Consider the following 23,633-nt stretch of genomic DNA (forward strand, 5'->3'; position numbering starts at 1 on the left):
GAGTAGTAGAAATAAGACATGAAATAAAAACAATGCAATAATAATACAGTAGATATTTGGCAAACAACAATATGAAAAGTACTTATTGAGAAATATATATAAAGCCATTTAGGTCTGTTACATTTAATCATCATTCTTCTTTATTCCCATCTTTAAAATTAATATTTTAGTCTGAAAAAAAGTACATATCTCCACATATTTTGAATGACAGCGTGGCACTGATGAATAGGTTTGACATTGAGTTCTGTAAATCGTCATGAAAGATCATGGGCTAATCCAGAAGAATTACTAATAAAAATGTTTAAAGGGAGATCAAAGATGGAAGGGTAATATTAATTTCAATTGTTACTGGGAGAGGCTTATTATTATATTAGGACAAATGTTTGCATTTTGTAAAACCTAAACATCTGTAAATCATCTGATTAAAAATCTCAAATTAAATAAAACACGAAGTGATGCTATTTGCTCTCAATCCTGTTAAACGTCTGGGAGACTATAATACTTGCCAAAATCTACCTTCATCACTTTTCAAGTGTGAATTTCTCTGAATAATTATATATATATATATATAGTCAAAATACACTTATTTAAAATTGCAGATTAATGTGTTAACCATTGAAGCTACACAGTATGCAATACAGAACATATGCAGGGAATGAGATAATAAGATATTTAAGAAATTGGGTAAATTCTCAAAAAGGTATTAATACAATATTTTACATAACCTTTCCTAAAGATCCAAATATATTTTTAAAAGTATGTAATTTGTATGTTACAATACCAGCAAAGTAAGTCAAAAAAGTAGTATTTAAAATGATCTTCAAGGAATGATATGCCAAAAATTCAAAGTCAGCTTTTTCTTCAACATGTAAGTAACACTTCTTATTTAAAATAGTCCACATAACTCTATTGGACAGAATTACTTTATCAGAACCTGGAAATATTCTCTTTAAGGCCCATTCGTATTTATAACACAGACTTACTCTTTGGTGAAAATAATGGAGTTGTGAAAGTACTGCTTTGAGCAAAACTGTGACAACGGGGTCTTGAGTTAAATGTAATTAAGTATTTATAGGTTTTCCAAGAGATTTATATGGTCACTTTTTATGTTATTGAATATTTAAAAAAAAAAGATATTTGATCTACTGTGCTTTCTTGAGTGTTTAATGTAAGTTAAAAAGTACCTGAAAGAATATTTGGCAAGCATAATGTGATCCAATTGTTTTTGGCACAAATATTCATCCCTTTTATTAGAATATCTCTCTGGAAGTTAAGTAAGGCTAGTAACACTTATACTTATTGCATATTATTTTACCCTACTAATAATATTCTCCCACTTCCCATGGTATCACAGAAAATAAAAAAAGTTACACATATATCAAGTAAACAGATCACTTGTTTTTTTATAGAAAAATACTACATGGTGTGTGTGTGCGTGTGTGTGAGTGTGTGTGTATGCGTGCGCACACACCCTAGCTCCTGAGAAAAGATAGAAGCAATAGTCAAAGATTGTTTGTGGATTCACCTCTACTTTTTATTTTAAATGTAGCAATTTAATTAAAAATTATATTACAGATCTTGATTTTTATGTTTTGTTGTTATTGTTTGATAAATGGAGAGATAAAAATCAACATACAAGGGGTTTACAACTATATTAACAGGAAATGGGAGGCACACATGCCAATTTGAAAGAACAGCAAAACAGAGTGCAACTCAAGAGGATATAAATTCCAGTCACAGTTCTGAGATTCACTACCTTTGTGTCCTTAGGTCAGTTGCTTTACCTCACAGAATTACAGTTCTATTTTTGTTTTTTCTTTATGTTTTATTATTTCCATCTGGAAATTATGCAGGTTAAACCTATTTCAGTTCCTAGCATCTACAAGTGTCCAGTGATTCAACTTATTACTATTAAGAAACAGAAGATGGAAGTTAGAAGCAAACATCTATCTTGAAGCAAAATTTACTAAGAACCTGGTAATCTGAATCTTTATCACAAAGGATGTGACTCATGGTGGGTTGCCTAGGTCTAATCTATTCTGGAGTTAAATCTAAAATGGAAACCCATCTTTGTCATTGAAGTGTACTCTTAGATAGCCAATGAGATCACTGTGATTCCTTGCACTTAGAATTAACCTGTATTTGTTTTATTAAATCTTTTTCATTTCTGAGGAATGATGAATTATCCCACTCTGTCAAATACTAGTTAAGCCTAGAAAGTTTAAAATGAAACAAAGTTATATGTATATTCTTATTCATCAGGGTAAGACATACTTAATGATCATCAGAAAAAATAGTTGAGTGGTAATGCAAACCCAATTACTTGATTCCACTCGGAGTGCAGCAATTCTATTCATAGGTGCAAGAATCCACTTACTTCAAAAGTCAACCATTTCCAAACACACATCTACCATTATAGTAAAGAAAGTATCTTAATATTTTTTTGAATTTATAAACTGCCTTCTGCTTTAGCATTGTCAGAATGTATCTGAATTGCTTTGCCTTAATATGGATGCTATTGTAGTCAGGAATTTTGTAACTAGTATTTGTGTGGATTTCTCTTTTTCTTTCTTCTTTTTTTAACCTCAATTTCAACCTGCATATATAGATACCATGTTAACTTACTACATTATTACTATTATTATTATTGTTGTTGTTATTGTTATTATTATTATTAATCACTTCTGATGATATGTGAAAGGTTCCACTGGGAATGCAAAGTCATCACTACTCCATTTGACTGAAATCTTGGTAAGTTTCTTCACTTGCAAACATTTTCTCTTGCATTTGTACTGGTAAAAGAGATTCAAATATTTTCTCTCACAAAAACCAAAGCATCGTGCCTTACATCACTGACCAACCTGGGGAGAGTTATTTTTGTTTTAAATGATAATAATCATTCAGGGTCCTTTCCCTTTTGAAATACTGCATTTAATTGTTCCATTGGTGAACCAATTAAATAAATATACAAAAACTTGTTGACAGTGGTAAAAAAAAGGTTGGATAAATATTTGGAATGATAGACCGTTCCTCAAGAAACATTTTCCTTACTAATGTGAAGAAAAGGGGTTACAAAGCACTTGTGTATATTTCTTAAGGTGTATTGGATACGATTCTGTAACTCCCAAATTTTATAAAGAAGATCCTATTTAAATAAACTTCCAATTCACACACACACACTCACACACACACACACACACACGCTGGGGATGCCAAAAAAATGTATCCAAGTGGATACTTGGTCAATGTTGCTCAAGCAGTAGTTCGCCATAATCAGAAGTGTCTGGATGCTGATGGTAACAACTTTGAGCACCTCTTGTAATTGCAGAAATCAAACATGACTTGCATTTATCGTTTGTTATCGGTATATATTGAGTATTACAATTTTGATAGTTTTTTTTTTCCTTTCTTAAAAATTGTATACACATTTTTTGGCTACACACCCACACACATATATATATGTGTGTGTGTATATATATATATATGTGTGTGTGTGTGTATATATATATATATATATATATATATATATATATATATATACACACATATATATATATATATATATATCCTGAGGAACACCTTGATCTCAGCTTTGCAAAGCAAGAAACCCATTTGATGTTGCCCAGACTTCTGACCAATAACTTCTCTGAGATAAGAAATTGGTGTTGTTTTAACATGCTAAATTTGGGGTAATTTGTTACACGGCAATAGGAAGCTAATAAAAATCTTGTCACCAACATAGTTATGCTCAACATTTTTTAAATTAGTGTTTTTTAAATTAGTGTGGGTGTATATTTATGTGTATTGTGATTTGTGTTTGTAAACAAAGATGGTTAAGAAAGTTAAATTATTTTTCCAGATTCAATTTGTTCATATACACACATGTAAAGTTCATATACATGCACATATAAGTGTTAATACATATACCTTTTATCATTGTTAATACAGTAACATACAGATTCATAAATATACCCTTTCTAGTTGAAAAAATAATTAAAATCCTCTCTCCAGCTGTTACTATATCTGTCTTTCATCTTTAGCATATTGATCTTGTCATTTCCAAAATCTACCACTAGATCTTTCACATAGCAGTCACTCAATTAAAATTGATGTGCATAAATTGAATAGCCACATATACAAGTATCTGGATGGAGTATGTACAGGAGGTGTGTGGTATAAAGGAAAGAATGCTGACTTGAATGTTATGTGAAATGAGCATGCATGGAAATCTCGTCTTCACTAAGAGAGGATCCTAGTGGCATCTATTTAACTTCCCTGAGCTTCATTTGCTTTATATAGAAAACTGCATAGCATGCTACAGTGTTCAATTATAGCTCCGTTACTTAATTGCTTTAAGACCTCTAGCAAATAACTTCCCTTATGCTTTATTTTTATCACCTGTAAAAGAGGAGCACAGGCAGGTGGGTATCATAGGCAGGATGCTATTAACTCATACAGTGCCTTCGTGCAAAAATGTTGCCCCTTTCAAGATAGCTTATTTTTTGTGGGAAATATATACACCCATGCTGTCTATGATATTTATGTCACCTTAATGCCCTACACAACCTGAACAACTGTACCTGATATGCTGTTCAAGGTTGTTGTCAGCATGGAAGAAGATAATCCATATAAAGATCATATTGGAACATCTGGCTTATATTAATAATCATCCATTTTGTGTCAATAATATTATCATCATGTTTATCATAAATATCATCTTTTTTTTTTTTTTTTTCACATGGAAGTAATCACATTTAACCACGATAACTAAGTTAGCATAGGCTAAAACCCTGGTACATGGTAGACCATGGGATAAATAGTTGAAGGACAGTGGTGCCTAGTAAATACTTTGAATGCATTAGTTTCTCAGTAAATAGTCAATGATTGACTGAATGATTTCCAGTTTTCTTAAAGAAAATCCATCTGAATATTGTGAGAAGTCTAGTTCAGTGACAAAACTGTCTTCACTATTTAAGTGAAAATACATAACGCGTTATTTCACTGATATGTGGTATATAAAACTGAAACAACAGAAGAACAAGACAAAACAATGAAGAAACAAAAACTCATAGACACAGACAATAATTTAGTGGTTACCAGAGGGTAAGGGGGGCGGGGGGAGTAGATGAAGGTAAAGGGAATCATATATATGGTGATGGAAAGAGAACTGACTCTGGGTGGTGAACATACAATGTAATATATAATGATGTATTACAGAATTGTACACCTGAAATCTATATAACTTTACTAAAAATTGTCATCCCAATAAACTTTAATTAAAAAAATGAATTATGTAATATATGCAAATGTGGGAGTGAAGTGTAACAAAATTCCCCAGAGGTCTGTATAGAGAAAGTAACATTTATTTTTACCTATAAATTACATGTAGTTGTTGCATAACCCAGTGATTAATTCAGAATTTTAAATTACAACAATCTAATACAGATTATAGCAACTTAATATAAAAAATTATTAACATCCATACTATTAAGAGTATATGCTAGTTACGCATTTCTACTGCTTCCGCAGACAGCAATTGTAATTAGGTCATCTGTCCATGTTTATGTTTTATTTTGTAACTAACTAGCATTGCAAAGATGGCTACCAACTGTTCCTCTAAATGAGTGTCCTAGATCACCAGGAGGAAGGGTTAGGCAAATCTATTATTTTTTAAATGTTGGAGCAACCCATCTCCATAAATATTTGAAAAAAATAAATAAATAAATCAGTGTTAATTACCTACTGACTTTTCATTGAAAATAAATGTCATTTGCATATGAAGAGCACTGTTTAGTTAAATTAGGTCTTCTTAGAGGGTTAGAGCCACTACTGTAGGGATGGGCCCTTTATCCCATCAGAAACTGATTAGTAATTTAACTTCACATCTTTTTATCAGGCTTATAGTACTTGTAAGTTAAATACTCTGATATTATATACCTTCTAAGAAAAAGGAGAATTGTTAAATTACTGCATTATTCTTATACTGATACAAAAATAAATGAAATTGTATTAGACATATTATAGAATTATGTCTTAGTCTGCTAGGGCTGCCGTAACAAAGCACCATGGACTGGGTGGCTTAATTCATGAAAACTTATTTTCTCACAGTTCTGTAAGCTAGAAGTTACCCTTTAGCTATAAGACTTTTGACCAAGCAATTTGTTCATGTCTCAGATTTATTTTTTTAATGGCCACAATACTTGGTGTATCTTTCTCAAAAATAGTTACAATGACCAAATGATATTTAATAAGTTTAATGCACATGTTCTTAAAACATTTTTAAAGTACATGTACATATTATTTCTACCATTCCTATTTATGAAAGAAAATGTTTAATTATTAAAGATTTTTAGTCTTATGGCTGTATGCTGAATTCTACAAAAGTGTTTTATATTAGTAATTACTTTTCTCTTGGCAACTCAATCAGAGATATTGGGAAGTAATTGTTGGTTTGTTTTCTTCTTTGCAGTTGAGTACCCAGAAAGCTTTATGCCAGTTGAGGGATTCTTCCCTCTTTAAATTATCCCATTCTCCAGAAGAAAAGGAAGGAAGGAAGGAAGGAAGGAAGGAAGGAAGGAAGGAAGGAAGGAAGGAAGGAAGGAAGGAAGGAAGGAAGGAAGGAAGGAAGGAAGGAAGGAAGGAAGGAAGGAAGGAAGGAAGGAAGGAAAAGAGGGAGAGAGGGAGGGAGGGAAGATGGGAGGGAGAGAAGAAGAGAGAGAGGGAGAGAGGGAGAGAGGGAGAGAGGGGGAGAGGGGGAGGGGGAGGGGGAGAGGGAGAGAGAGAGAGAGAGAGAGAGAGAGAGAGAGAGAGAGAGAGAAGGAAAATAAAAAAAAAAGAAACTGAAGTCTATAAGCCACATTCACTGAAGTGGTATACTCCAACATAAGTCTTGTTTTTACTCATCTCCTCATGAACTCTTTTCTTTTTTTTTTTTTTTGTGAGCAATTTTTCCCATCCTTAAAATCAGCAAACCTAAAGTTACAAAGACTTTAATTTAAAAATTTCAACCCAAAGTCAAGTTATGCTGTCTGAACCTTAACAGAGACAATACAGCAATTAGTAGAATATGATACTCTTTGATCTACTGAAAATTCTATAAGCATATAGTAGAGTTTTATATCTTGCTTTTCGGGAGGATGATGGAAGATGTGGGGGAAGGAAGAGAGAAAGAAAGGCATTGCCATTAAAATAAGTTCTTAGAACACAACACCCTTTAGAGCTTCATTTAGCAAAATATGTCATTTAAGAAGCACTTCTGAGCGAAAGTCAAATGTAAATTTTATACGCTGACTATAAAGAATAAAACATCCTCTGGGAAGACACTTGCTCACCCATGAAAGGTAAGAGGCCTTCATCCCCAAACCCAAATGCTAGATTAGTTGTGGATGAATGATGGATGGAATCTTTTCTAAGAAGACGCCTTACTCAGCCATCAGTTTGTCCCTATAGAGCCCTGCAAAAGCATTTGTTTACAGTACATCATCCCTTAAGCCAAGGAAATTTTACCAGTTATCCCTAGAGTTCTCCTGTTTTATTTTACCCCCTTTATTTTATATTATTCCTAAATTTCATTCTCTATAATTTCCAGTCCAGGTTAAGTGCCTCTTTATGCTGTGACTTGTGATCTTGGATCAGAAAACCAAAAAAACAGTGACTTCTTGAGTGAAAAGTGAAGCCTTTTTTTGATGCTGGTTTTGCTCCACCTGTCTGAACTGCAGTGAGCTCAGTTTTATCACCTATGCTTGCAATCAACCTTTCTTAAAATTGCAGAGGCGGACTTTCAGAGACGTGTTAGCACATCATGGGGCAGAATTAAGGGAAATGTCACCCACCCACCCTCATCCCATCCCCACTGTGCTAAGAAAATTAATCAACACTAGACAATTCTTTTCAATTGACAATTGTACCTTTCCCTGCCTTCCTGTCACCCCTTCATATCAGCTCTTAAGAGGGTCGTTTTATTATTAAAGAATGGTCAGTGTTTTCAGGCTCTCCACTGCTAAAAAGAAGAACCTCACAGTAAAATGAAGGGCAAAATAAAAAGAATTGAAAGAGACATAAACTGTCTTCATGTGTCTCATATGCTTTCCCTTTAATCTGTAAGATCACTTCAGCTTCTGTACCTAATGAAAACCTTAACTTTGTGGCTCTCATCTATTAGCTCATTGTAAAGGGACCCCTAAATCACTACATATTACCTAGAAACAAGAACCATACTTCCATTCATTTTATTGCTCCTATAGTCTATTTTCAGTGCCCTATTCTATATATATTTTAAAGAGCAATATCTATTTGCTAATAATCTCCGACCTGAATTTTATTGTATTTCTCCGACCTCTGTCAAAGAAAGAAAGTTTAGAAGGAAATTATAAAAGGATTTCTACCTTATATCCTAGGGGAAAGGTCATTGTATGAATATAAGAAGTTAATTAATATCCTCCTATCTAAATAAAGTTAAAACTACACAATAAAAGCAACTTCATGCAGAGGCACATCCAACCCTATTAACTTACAGCCATTTTCATTTTTCATAAATGCTCTCATTCCTATTACCCATGAGGCTTGTTATTTTTACTGCATTTTAAAATTATTACTGATTACTCCAAAAGCCAGTACAATATAGTTGTGTTGGGATAGCGTTCCATGTTTCTCAAATGATTCCATATTTATAAATTAGGTGGTCTATGGGGGTCGTTTTAGGAGTTGGATCTTTCTTTACCTCAGTATTTCAAAACAGGAGGGCAAGTTTAAAGAAATATAAACTTTGCTTTAACCACTAACAGCCAACTTAGATGAGTATAGAAGGACCATTAACTCAATTTCCTTATTTCCTAAAATGAGATAGCATCTACTTTTATCTGCAGTATCAATCAAATAATATTATTCACTAACATGTTTTTTTAGCCATTAATTTTTATTTTAGTTAATTACTCAACATGTTTTTAGAAGATCTCCTAGAAAAAAGCAGCCTGTCCCAAATAATCTCTATACCAAATCTGTCTTAATATTTGAATGTAATACACATAATTATTAAAAACAGTTGACAATTTAACTTGAATTTCCGTATGTGGTAAGTTAATCCTGTTCCTAGTCATATCCTTAGAGAACAAAACCGATTTTAAGTTTGGAACGAATAGGGAGCAGTTAGGATGCTCCATCAGAAGACTCTTAAGATAAGGTACTTGCTCAAAGCTCTGGACATCTGGAATTCAGGGTAGGATGTGCAGGAGAGAGGGGCTTTTACTACGGAACAGGCGTTATTCTAAGTACTTTACTGTGAGGCAAGTACTATCATGTCCATTGCACAGATGAAATAATGGAGTCTTAAAAGGGTTAAGTTAATTGCCCAGGAGCAATGGTATTTGTGGAGGTACTGGCCTTGCATCCGAGCAGTTGGGATTTCAAATTCCATATCATACACTGAGACTGCCACGTCCCATTTAGTAGATGGAGAAAAGAAAGGATGGAGAGAAGAGGAGAAGAGTGCATGCTACCTGGTGCCTCTGCCTACCCAGTATCTATTTTCCCCTTTTTCTTTACTAGCAGAACCACCAATTTTATTTTGGAAAGCAATTGGCCCTGTTGAAAATAATCATGGCCCCACAGCCCATATGACCAGTTCTGGTGAAGAAAATCTAAGCATTTATCTTCTGACTTTGTTTTCTGTAGAAGCCATTGTTTTTCTGATAAACAGAGAGACTCAGCTGGCACTCGCCTTTTCCCTTTTCTTTTTTCCTTCTTTCTGCCTGAAATGGAATTATCCACTGGTAGAGATGGGGCAGCCATATTCTGGCTATAAAACAGACATCTCTGTGCTAAAGATGGCAGAGCAGAAAGACAGAGGAAGCCTGGTACCATTCTCACACTTCTGTATCAATCCTGAATTTTCCACTTTTGTAAATGTTTATATGAGAAAAATACACCCGTTTGGTTAAGCTACTGTTTTTGTTACAGAGGGTCAAATGCAATACTTACCAACAAGGAGGCATGCAAAAAAAGAAGAATGAGACAGCTTTTGGAGAGGACACTGTATTGCCTGAGTCTAGCACTATATGGTAGCGCGTACACACACAGCTCTATGCCACATGAGCCTCACACTTCCACTGTGATGACTTATTCTTTTCTCTGTGGTAGCTGCACCTGGACACAGACTCATTTCCATAACCATACAGAGTATCTGGTTCACCGATGATACCATGACAGGGTATCAAACTACAGCCTACTGGCCAAATCTAATCTGTGGTTTGTTTTTGTATAGACTGAGAGCTGAGAGTGTTTGTTTGTTTGTTTCCATTTTAAAGCACTTACAAAACAAACAAAAACCAACCATAGTATTCAACAGAGATTATATAGCACGTGAAATCTAAGATATTTATATCTTGTTCTTCGTAGAAAAAGTTTGTTGATTTCTGCAGAAAGACAGGACAGAGTAGAGTCAATGTGCAAATTATCATAACTTCCAGGTTGCAAATATTACCCTCCTTAAAGGCCATTTTTATTCTTCTTTGTTAGCCAAGGAGTCATTATATCCAAAACATGATCTATAATTGAAGGACTCTATAAATGATTTTCTGACGGGGTGGGGGGAGTGTTAATGTAGGACAATAGGAAGAAGGAGAAATGGCAGGGCTAATAATTTTCTGACTTAAAAAGGAAGAATTAGTTTTAAGTATATTAACATCAGCTTCCCAGAAAATATCATACATCAGCTGGAGCTGATTGTTGGAAGGGAAGTATCATTAAATATTCAACAGAAAATCCTAGAAGGAATTAAAATTTGAATACCTCGGAATAAAAATGCCTTTCAAGAAGACTTCCCAGCCACAGGTGGTACCTAGCTTTCATTCCACAAAATGTATTTCCACTCTTTATTTGAATTCATGTCACACACAACATGCAACTGAAAACTGGATTTAAAGCACTGAGTAGGAGGATCATGATTTCCCTGATTTTCTATTCTCGTTGCCTCACAGGACTTAAAAGATGTTATCCATTTAGACACTTGAAAAATTACTTCGAATAATGTGAAGAAATAAAGACTTTCATTTTTTAATATAAGGCTAAAGAACATTTTCTCATACGCAATAGTAACAATATAAATTATTAAATTTCTCCATATATTCCATATTTTAGAAAACTCATCCCAATGTGTAACCCGCTTTGTGGCAAATCAGTATTTTTAATTTGTTTTCTTTTTTTCCCTTGTATTGCTGTATGTTAAATCTAATTCCCACCTCATGGATATTTGAGCATTTCCCCAGAACCTGGGCCTGAACAGAAAGGAGGGAAAATATGTACACATTAACTTCTCAGATCCCCAAATATCTGAATTTCATTTAATTTCCAAGATTTCTTGTTTTACTGCATGCATGCTTATTTTTTAAAGTACTTCAGTCATCAGCATTTCACAAGGAAAGCATTTTCTCTTCCTTGACAATATCCATTTTTTTTCCTAATAGAATTTTGTCATCATTGCAGAGCTTTCATAATGTCATAATGAATTCCATGCTGTATTGGTCTTCTTATTATTTTAAAGGCTAAGTGGAATTAGGAAAAATAAGTGTATTGCTTCAGCTGTTTTCATCTAATATTTTGCAGATACAACATACTTTGTCTTCAAATAAAAAATGATAACATACTTTTGTTCATATACTGAACACAAAATTACCCTTTCTAAGTATCAATCTTCAAGGTTTTTTATTTCTAGTATTTATTTTTCACATTGAATGAATACATTCATACCAATATCAAATCATGCAACTATTTTATGTAGATTAGTGATGCCTACATATGTTTGTCATAAAAACACATTACAAATCACTATGATTAGGAAAAAATAATTGTGCACACCTGGATTGAGAAATTTAAATGTAAAAATGTCTAATATTTTTCATAAAGCTTTTTTTCCTATGATTATCCAGATTTCAGTTGGCATTCTCTAAAACCACTTATTTGAAACGGACTAATTAAATGTAGATCCAAATATGTTGTCAGGTTAAATACCCAGGTAGAAAAAAATGTTATTTCTCTATCTTACTTATATAGATACATTGATATAAGAATACTTTTATTATTTCCTTTAAGGATGTGAAGCAATCTTGATGTTTAAGGATAGAATAAGAATGGCCAAAATTAAGAAACATTTTTAAATAAATGCCAAAAATATCTTGAGTAGGTATAAATTTCATTTTAAAAACTAAGTAAGCAGAAAATGTATCTCTATTTTTAATTAAGCCACATGTAATTTCCAATTTGAGACCTCAGTCTGCCAAAGCCCCTATCTTTGTAAATTGAAGGACCCACCTTTTACCCAAACCAGGGTGTTATGTACTTTCTGGGCAGGGTAGATATTCAAAATATTTAACAACAACATTGTAATGGAGACACTGACCATTCAGAGCCTATTTCCAATCAGTTAGGGTACATGCTGACTGGCAAACACAGGTCTTGTCCACTGATGTTGCCCTTCTGGGTATCAGCCATATTCCTTGAGGCATGGAGTGCTCATGGGGAAAGGGATAATGGAATATCCGCCACCCACCAATATTTCATTCACTGTGACGTCTTTCCTCTCTGGGTTTTAGTTTTAATTATCCAGATCCCTGCGTTTCCTACTCAACACCACAAATCCTCTCCAGACTGGTTCACCAACTAAACTCCCTCTTGAGCACAAAGGGAACATTATCATTCTCTGTTCTTTACCAACATGAAGGGAACTCCTGCCTAGAGAGACTATCCAGCCATGTCTTCCAATTGCTTTTGCATTGTCCCAAGTACATGGTGCATGGCAATTCTCCTTCACCCTGGCTTTCCTGCATATTGATCACATAAATCTATCCCATGCCTCTGTCATTTTTCCCATCAGGAATTTCGTGAGAGGATTGGGACAGAATTGCACTCCATTACTAAAACTCATCAAATTTAACCTTTTACTATAATTATACCATGGCAATCCTTCTAGCTAACGAAGAGAATACTCTTAGATGATACTTAAATAAGGGAGGGCTAAAGCCTAAAAAGAAGTAAGTTCTACTACTATATATATATGAAATATTACATACACACACACACATACACACACACACACACACACACACACCCTGGGGGTACCAAAAAAACTGTATACAAGTGGACATGTTGCACTTTGGCAACGTTGCTCAAGCAGTAGTTGGCCCTAATCAGAAGTGCCTGGATGCTGATGGTAACCACTTTGAGCACCTCTTGTAATTGCAGAAGTCAAATGTAACTTGTATTCAACTTTTTTTATTGGTATATATTGAGTATTACAATTTTGATATAGTTCTCCTTTCTTAAAATGTGTATGCATTTTTTGGCACCCTCTGTATATATATGGAATGTGAAAATTATATATATATATATATATATATATATATATATATATATATATATGCCAGAACATTTATTATTATTGTCTTTTCACATTGCTTTGCTATCTGCACCCATAAACATAATATTGAGATTTTTTATTTTTTTCTATCATTAAAAAATTTTATTAAGATATAATTCACATACTATACAATTCACCCATTTTATACATAAAATTCAATGTTTTTAAATATACTAACTGAGCTGTTGGGCCATTACTGGAATCTAATTTTAGAACACTTTAATCTTTAATCACAATCAAAAGAGACCCCATACTCATTAGCAGTCATTCCTCATTGCATTCCACCTTACCATTCATCTACTTTCTTTTTTTCTTCTTCTTCACTTTTTTTTTTCAAATTAAAGTTTATTGGGGTGACAATTGTTAGTAAAGTTATATTGGTTTCAGGTATACAATTCTATAATACATCATCTATATTTCACATTGTGTGTTCACCATCCAGAGTGAGTTCTCCTTCCATCACCGTGTATTTCAACCCCTTTACCCTCACCTACCACCTGCCTCCACCCCTACCCTCTGGTAACCACTAAACTATTGTCTGTGTCTATGAGTTTTTGTTTCTTCATTTGTTTGTCTTGTTACTTTGTTGTTTTGATTTTTATATACCACATATCATTGAAATCATATGGTTCTCTACTTTTTCTGTCTGACTTATTTTGCTTAGCATTATAATATCAAGATGCATCCATGTTGTTCAAATGGCACTATTTCATCCTTTCTTATGGCAGAATAGTACTATGTTGTGTATATATATCACAACTTCTTTATCCATTCATCTATCGAAGGACGCTTTGGTTGTTTACATGTTGACTCTGATTTTCATCTACTTTCTATCTCTACAAATTTGCCTATTCAGGATCTTTCACATAAATGAAATGACATTTCTATCATTGGTCTTTTGTGACTGGAATCTCTTCCTTAGCACAGTGTTTTTAAGGTTTATCCACAAAACATGCCTGAATACTTCATTCTTTTTTAATATTCCTTTTTATGGATTTACCATACTATTTTTATCCATTAGAGTTTTTTCCTATTAATCTATTGTTTTCCCGTTATTATGCCTAGAACTTTTTCTATGCTATAGAGTCTAGTAAAGGAGTAAAGGTTTTCAGAATTAAACTGACAAAATTGGTGAAACAAAATCACAAATGTAGTAAACTGCTGCAACCTCTTCCTATGAAAGAAGTGATCTGTTCAAAGTAAAGAGAAGCTATTAATGAAAATATCAAGTGCCCATAGATTGTTAAACTTTGAAAACACTAGTAAACATCAAGAAAATGAATAAGGATTGCCTCTGCTTTCTCATGGCAAGATTTTAATTGAAACTTAATGGAAGCAATAATTGTTATCTCTACAATATCAAACAATTTGATGATACTTTTTTTGTTCATTTGTTTTTTGTTTTGTTTTGTTTTCCCACTTCGACCTCACAGCACTACATAGTTGCTTTCAAAATGATATTGATAACCCAGCATACTTCTTGGTTGCATGGGGAGCATAGCCTGACACAAGAAGTGCCACAAATATAAATACTAAAATTTAGGTGACTGTTCATACTCGTTATGATAGTGCATAGTCTACAAAAAAAAAAAAAAGGCTTGCAGATTTAGCTGTGATTCTAATATTTATAATTTTGTTTTGGTGGCATTTTTCATGTGGACAAATTCCTCAGTGAACTCCAGGTTAGATACACTGGTAGGATGACAATTAGGATCCATGTGTATGTACCAAGAGCTTCTGAACCTTATATTACAAAGGCTAAGTTCTTCACTGATGGACAAATGTAGCTTCTATCTTTCAGTTTTAAAAGAAGACACATTCAAAAATTTGAGTAGTATCTTAAGATATTAATATAAATAGGAAAGATCTAAAGCTTGATTACTATTCCTCTGATGTGCTCCTCTGTCTCAAAATGTTTGAGACAAATTATTGGAGAGGGTCTTAACCCCTTGTAGTGCTATGTTTTAAAGGGTTAGATCCTCTTCAATCCATTTTTGTTTCCTACTAGTAAAACATAACTTTGAAATAAATTACTGTGCATTTTCTTCCTTCGGTAAATTAATTCACATTACAAAACTGACTGTATTCTTTCATTCACACAGTCATTTTAAGGGAAACACAAACAAAAAGTTCCAAGCTTCTTAGGCTATTTGAAAAAAAAAAAAAAAAAAAGGAATCAACTATAATAGCAGTCATCCGTGAAAACAATTGACATTTAGTTTCATATGTAAGGTAAATCTAAATGGCATGAAAACCTTTCTACTCACAGGTATCTAAAGATTCGTCTGAATCATCAGGGCAGTCAGGGTCCCCATCACACAGCCAGCTCTGGGAGACACAAGTCACATGATCGTGGCAAAGAAATTCACCAGGATCACACAACTGCTGATCTGAAAATGAAAATGTTTCAAAATAAAATATGAATGATCTGAACATGAACATAAGAGCTGTACAAAGATGAAATATGAGAAAGCAATACATAAAAGGTACATGGATGTGATCCACATTTTCTGTTCAGCAGCAAAGCTAAACTAATTATCTTTCTTAAATTTAGCCACTCAGTTCAAGTACACAATTGTGATGATGCGACATTGTTTTGGTCTCACACAATTTGTTCTGGAAATAGGAATTCTGTTTGTGTTTATGACAAAACCCTTTGTCATACTGGATAAGGCATACAGATATCCCAGTAAGCAGGTTTTATAGCAGATGTTGATCCAAAGCAGAAGTTCTCAAGCATAGAATTTTCTATTCTTCCTCTGCTCCAAGAGAAACAAACAAACAAACAAACAAACAAACAAAAAAACTATAATGAAAGTGCAATATTGTACTTCCAACCTAATAATAGGGGCTTCAGGTTTCTACGTTAGTTAGATAAACAATATCACATAATATGTTCCTCTCCTTTTTGCTATGACTTCCCAGGTGACAGCTTCTGCTACTAAACAGCAAAGGTGATAGGAAACTTCCATAAAGCTTTGCTTTAACTCAGGTTTTTACAGTTGGTTGTATCCATAAAATCCATTATTTAACATCCATTTTTTCAGAATATTTAGGCCCTATATCCTCAGTCCTACTAAACTTGTCCAATGTTGGTTCTTTGCAATATACTTACTTATACACTGTAAATCCCTTCAATAAAATATTTCATTTTTATATTTTAACTAGAAAAGAAATGTTTCTTACAATCAATGACCTTTGAAAATGAAAGAATATAGGAACACTTTAACCACTTGATATCACTTACATATTTGTTATATACATACAAGAATGATTCAAAATTTTAAAAATCTGTCAGTAAATATACATCAAATAAAAATTCTAAGTAATATGAAAGCATTAAACCATAGCTTAATTGGCACTTTTACCCAAGCAATTAGAAAGTGATGGTATATCTTCAATGCAATGGTTTGATAAAATATGGTATATCTTTCCTTTCTCTTCCTCAAACTCTTCCCTTCAACTTCAACATATGTTTCAATAAATATACATTACAAACAAACACACACACATTTTAAATCTATAGATGTGGGTATGTAATTATTCTGTCCACTTTCAAACTATAAGTGTTTCCTGAAATTTTATATTATTTTATCTTATGCTACTACATTTTTCAATAACTTTGCCATCAATACCACATTCATTACCACTGTTACCATAATTATTATTGTTTTTTTACAATAAATAATTAAGTCTTGAATATATTCTGTACTTGGCCTTATACTTGGTGCTACAGAATAAAAAAGTATAGAAGTCACAGTATTTGTCTTTAAGGATCCAGCAGGCTAATTGTGCCAACAGATCCAGGAGAAAATAAAAACACTTTTTATACAAAAAATTGCCAAATAAATGACAAAAAAAATGACTACTAAAAGGAGAGACCAGAAATGGCGACAGATACAAAGAATATGTTGGGGATGTAAGCATAACTTTAAAGATGGGTAGGATATGAATAAATGGAGAGTAAACATAGGACATTCCAGAGAAAAGGTAAACAAAATTGCTAAGGTGGTAATCATCAATATGTATTTCAGACAAATAAATTTTTCTACTAAAATTGAAATGACATTTAGGTTATAAGACTTGGGTTTTCCCCAACAAACATTACATATCATATCTGCCAGCATAGTCCAGTGCCAGAGAAGGAGAACTTAAATTCTGCTTTAGATAGTCCTAAAATTTTTGTAGGTAATGTAAGGAAAGAGCACAGGATAAAATTCAAATAATTCTGCTTACAAATAAACAGACCATATAATTTATCACCAAACTGGGAGAGTTCTGAGAATAAAGAAAAACTTAGTAATAATTACACTGGGGCAACAGATATAAACCAAGTCTGTTCCAAAAAATTCAGAATGAATGTTTATTGTACCTATAGCTACTCTTCATTTGATCTATGATCTCAAGATGTTAAGTTTCTCTTCCTCCATTCCTCCCAAACTATAATAAACTGCTATAAGGAGAGGGGAAAATAGATGCTTCCTTGTTAAAGGCCACTGGGTAGTATCCGACTCAATAAATAATAAGTACTTATTGAAAGTATAAAAAAATAAAAAGGACCCTAAAGAACGATTTTTGGTGTTGGAAAATAGCATCCGAAAAACAAAGTCAGGGTCAGTAATGAAGGACCTTGATTACTGTAGGAGGCATTTTGTAGATAATTTCAAGCCACGAGAAAGTACTTAAGAAAGTACTTCAATGATAAAACATGCTACAAAGTCATCTGTTAGACTGTTGCAATTGTCTAGGGAAAACTTCTAGATGACTGGGATAAAGTAGTGCAGACTAAAATGGACATTATATTTCAAATAGTATAAAAATTAGGAATTGGTGACTAAATGGTTGAAAGGCTCAAATATGTCTCCAAGTAAATAGCCTCAGAAATTGATTAGAATGTGTCTCAAAACCAAAAGAGGACATACACATAAAAAAAGAAACAAATCCTCTGTGTGTGTGTGTGTGTGTGTGTGTGTGTGTGTGAATGTGCATATAAGCCTGGCCATGTGGGCAGTGGAATAATAATAGTAGAAACAATAGATAGAATAGTTAGTATTTTTATAGGGCATTTTAGCTAAAAAAGCACTTCTACCCTTGATATCTTAATTTGTACATTTGTTTCTTTATTCAGCAAATATTACTGGGCTTCTACTACGTCCTAGGCTCTGGGGATACAATAGCAAAAAAAAACAAAGCCAAAGTCCCAGCCATCATGGAGCTTTCATTATAGTGAAGGCTAGAAACAAAAACAAAATAAATAAGTTCATTGTATAGTATATTATAAGATAAAGCCTATGGAGAAAGTAAAACAGTGATGGGGATTAAGGGTGGGAGGCTGAGGGGTAGAGGCACAATATCAAATGAGGTGGTCAGAGAATATGTCACAGAGAATGTGACATTTGAATAAAGGCTTACAGAAGGTGAGAGTGACATCCATTTGAATAAATGGTGCTGTGCTAAAGGCTAAAGGTCATATGTTAAGAACTTGAGGCAAGAAAGTGCCCAGCAAATTAAGGAACATTAAGGAGGTTAGAGTGACAGAGCAAAAGAGAAAGTAGAAAAAACTAAGTCTGAGAATCAGGGAATATGAAGGTTGAGGGCAGCCGATGAAGGCTTTGAGTTTTACTAAAAGTCAAGAGGGGAACCCATTGGAAGTTTCTGAGTAGAAAGACACAATTCAAGTTAGCTTTTTTTTTTTTTTTTTTTTTTTTTTTTTTAATTATTACCCTAGCTACTCTGTTGAGAATAGACTACAGTAAAGTGAAGGTAGAAGCAAGTTGTGAGGATAAATGAGACGGCGTTCTAAGACAATATTTGATGAAATTAAAATCAAATGTCTTGTTCACCATTGCATTACATGTCAGAATCTTGAATTCAGATCTCTGACCGCAAACGTATGACTTTTCAACAGTTTTTGTAATATACTGAGTATGAGGTGCTTGGGAGACATCAAAGAATAAATATGCATTAGGCAGTGATACACTTAAGTCTGAAATTCAGAAGAAAGATCTAAATTGGAAACACAGAACAGACCTGGAGCTGTGAGACAGTGACAAACATGGGAATAGAGGTTGATGAAATTAAAGCGAGGTAGAGAAGAGGGGAGAGAGAGAAAGAGAAACACAAAGGAGTGAGCGTAGGTCAGCCAAAGAAACACAGGAGACAGAAAATTTAGCCAGAAACACAAGAGGAGAAGAGCAATAGGTAAGGAGACTTATTAAAACCACGTGGAAGTTCAAAAATTGAATTGAGGAAGGCAGTCACCAGTGACAAAACTCAAGTATGATGAGTTCTGAAAAGATGGTATAGACATGCACATTCAGGGAAAGGTGCCAATGAAGGAAGAGAGACTGGAGGCCCAAGACAGAAGTGAAAATGGAGAACTTTCCTAAGAAAAACACATGGGGCTAGAATAAGAATCTAAACAATACTAGGGGCACTTTCCCTGAGGAGTAAATGAGAGAAAATTGAAATAGAAATATCATTAGCTGGTAGGGAACAAAGTTAAGGTATTCTTACTCTGTTGTGTTTTCTCAAAGAATTGAAAAAGCAAGACTTGAAATTTGAGGGAGTAGAATTGGAAAGAGTGGCAAAGGTTTAGAATAACTGCTGTGGGGAATTAGAAAAAGAATCAACGTGGAATTTGTGAAAGGATTTCTTTCTAACACCAATAAAGATCCAGCTAAGGTTGAACAGTATATATTTGACAATTGAATGTTTTGTTCATTTTGTTTGTATTAATGTCAAAATGTTCACCTACCTTAAGTCATAGATACAGAATAATTCCTTGGGAAAATCCAAGAAGAAAATTTCTTTGGAAAATATGCAAACCACCCATTCTCAATAGGTATTTGTATGTATATAAACATATACACCAATCCATCATGATTCAAAAATAACTTTATTTCTTTTCAGGAGTAAGATAGACTTAAGGGGATTTACCTGATAAGACCATGTTATCAGTTTGTTAAGCAAGTTCCAACCTTTAAAGACAATTTGCATTGCTGCAATTGTGGGGACAATTTTATATTATTCCTTTAAGCAATATCTGTTAAGAATAGCTTCCTACAACGACTTATTTATTTTCAACCAGATATAACATTTCAAGATCAGTTTTTCAAAGGATTGATTATAGGATTCAAATAAATGAATCTTCAGTATTTCAAGGTGATTATTTTCCAATATATACACTGAATTGAGTTCCTTGAATCAGAAGCTAAGTATGTTGTGTGTATGTGTATTTTCCATTTATCCTATTTTATGCTTCATGCTACACTTCTCAGATAGCCAAACTAATCTTATTTTAAATGTTTTTCTATTGTGTGAAACATAATGCTATACATTATAATTAAAACAAGAAGCTTATGAGAACATGCAGGCGGTTTTGCTTACATCCCTAAGGAAGAAGATCAAAGCCAGTACCCTATCTCTTTGTAATAATAGACACTTGCAATCAAAAGACAGGAAAAGATTATGACAACCATAGCCTATACTGAGTTTGGATTCATCCTGGCATGAGAAAAGCTTAGTATGATAACCCTGCTACATTTATAGGAAAACATCTAATTACTTATTTTAACAAAAATGTGTAATATTTTTGGAAGTTAGATATAAACCGTCTTAGCTAAAAAAATCACTATACATTAGTTGCCACAGACTAGTTAACTTACATTTTCTCATTTTAATGTCATGAACTGCTAATTATAGTCTTCTCAAAAAAAGGAAGTATCAAAATCAAATACTAAAAGTAATATTTTTCAATAGGGGTCTACTGAATAATAACTATGTAGGCTCCAGTTTTTGACTATTTCACCATAATTAATTAATAATAATGTTATGTAATTTCCCTTAGAAGTTGATATGCTATTTAAATACTAATCAGTGGGTAGTTTACCAATAAATTTTCTGCCAAATGAATGCATAACAGGACACTACTGGAAAATTTAAAGGAAATATAAATGATCAACTCTGGCTACTAATTACAAATTAGAAGAAAAAGAGGGATAGTACCCATTCAACAGCTAAATTCCTGAGGAGACCAATATTGATCCTAGCTAAATTAAAAAATAGGTACAACCTCTTGGACAAGCTAGGTATTAGGAAAATGCTCTGACAGATTTTCATATCTTAGATAAGATCAACAATATTTATTATTTCTGTATCTCATTACTAACTTAAACATACTGTGGTTAATAATAATATACCATTTATAACTGCTAAAACAGAAATATGGTTATATTGCCTTTATCATCATTTAATAGGCAATGAACTCATTACCAGGAAACAGAATTCTTCTTGAGACCTATACAATGTAGTACAAATTCATCTTCAAATTTTGATAAAGCTCATGTAAAAGTAAAGCAACAGTGTTAGTTATCATGTATCAGAAAGTACCTAAATTTTGTGTCCTCTATATTCACCTCCTCCAAAAAAAGTGCAAATGTAGGCGAAGAGTAAATTCCTAAGCATTCCATTTAAATTGTTTTTCATAACATGGTTAAAGGAGTTCTCCAATGCTTTCTTCTATTAGCTTTTCACCATTCGACATACACTTTTAGTTCTCCATACCGTTCTATTCTCTTTCCCTAAATATACCATTTTATGTGTCTTTACTGTTTCTTCTATTCCTTGGAATGCCCTTTCCCATATAACAAAATTCTAGTCCTTGTCTAAATTCCAATGATGTTTTACCTCTTTTAATCAATACATCCCCAACAAACATTTTCTTCCTCCATCACTGGTTCTGTAACACTCCATCCAAACCACGAAAAATCTCCTATCGTATTTTACTCTATGTATTATAGCTACTAGGTGATGAGCTCCTGGAGGGCAAAGGATTTCGTACTAGATTTCATATATTCCCCTAACAAGGTGATTTAAATGGAATAAAACATCAACTTTTATGAAAAATAATTATGCATTACTTTAGGAAAGAGGGGAAAGAGAAAAAACAATGCAATGTTAGTGTTTTGCATTTTATTATCAGAATTATAAATAGCTTTATTTAGTTAATCACCAAAATAAAACTAAGTTCTCCCATGGTTAAAATAAAATACCCTGAATAGTAAAAGATTATTCCATATAAAATTAAAGCAACCATGAAAAATAAAAATCAACCTTGAGAGAAATTCAGAGTTATCCTCCAGAGTCTCTTAAAGACTATACTGAAAATTACACTTTTGTAATAGTTGGTTGTATAACAGTAACTTAGCCAATGTGTTAATGATAGTTTTTTGTTGTTGTTGTTGTTGTTGTTGTTTTTTAATAATCCCTTTAGGAATATCATCATTTTAAGTGTAAGATAAAATGAAACTTTCCATTTTAAGTCCATGTTTAATAGGAATACAAAAATATATTTGGATTATACACATTTTGGAAGATTGGTATCAGGAAACGTAGGTCAAAAATGTTCAAACTTGGAAATTTCATTTTACCAACCAATACTCATATACATTCTTCATAAAATTCACGGTTGATTGAAAAATAAACCTTATTATACACAATGGGTTTATAATTTATCTATGTTAAATTCATCCTTTATTAAAAATTTGCCCAGGTTTGAATTAGAGAGCAATTAGTAATGAAAAGTATCCATATGTCAATGGTAACAAGATTTTTAATTAAAAATTACCATTGTCATGCTGAGTCACTATTGATAATTTAGAAACTTAATTACTCTACATATATGTGCTCACACACTCATACTGTATGTACATGTGTTTTTTTTATCTTAAAATTAGTATATACCTCTGCCTAGAGCTCTGCTATCTCTGAAGCTAAGACTGAATAAGAGAGACCATTTGCTTATTGAGGAACCTCCACACTACCCTCCATAGCGGCTGCACCAATCTGCATTCCCACCAACAGTGTATGAACCAGCAATGCCTCTCCTGGGGATCTACCCAAAAAATCTGAAAACATTTGTCCATAAAGACATATGTGCCTCAATGTTCATTGCAACTTTATTTACAGTGGCCAAGACATGGAAACAACCACAGTGATCTTCGATAGATGATTGGATAAAGAAGATGTATATATACACAATGCAATACTATTCTGCCATAAGAAAAGATGAAATAGTGCCATTTGCAAAAACATGGATGCATCTTGACATTATAATGCTAAGTGAAATAAGTCAGACAGAAAAAGTAGAGAACCATATGATTTCACTGATATGTGGTATATAAAACTGAAAACGACAAAAGATCAAGACAAATAATGAAGATAC

The 23,633-nt window shown here is 33.1% G+C and overlaps 1 protein-coding gene across 4 annotated transcripts in view; it reads right to left on the reverse strand.

The window, feature by feature from the left end:
• LRP1B (LDL receptor related protein 1B) overlaps positions 1-23,633 on the reverse strand; it is a 1,805,568-nt gene that overhangs the window by 1,447,924 nt on the left and 334,011 nt on the right. For all 4 annotated transcript variants that reach the window (XR_012497488.2, XM_074335779.2, XM_074335774.2 and 1 more), the window contains exon 2: positions 15,676-15,798. Coding sequence is in view for 3 of the 4 variants with exons in the window: in XM_074335779.2 (XP_074191880.2) it covers positions 15,676-15,798 (123 nt within the window). In the remaining variant the exon portion in view is untranslated. The remainder of the gene's footprint in view (positions 1-15,675; positions 15,799-23,633) is intronic.

The sequence above is a fragment of the Rhinolophus sinicus genome, chromosome 17, assembly GCF_057876585.1.
Source record: "Rhinolophus sinicus isolate RSI-liver-muscle chromosome 17, RSI-T2T, whole genome shotgun sequence".
NCBI lineage: Eukaryota > Metazoa > Chordata > Mammalia > Chiroptera > Rhinolophidae > Rhinolophus > Rhinolophus sinicus.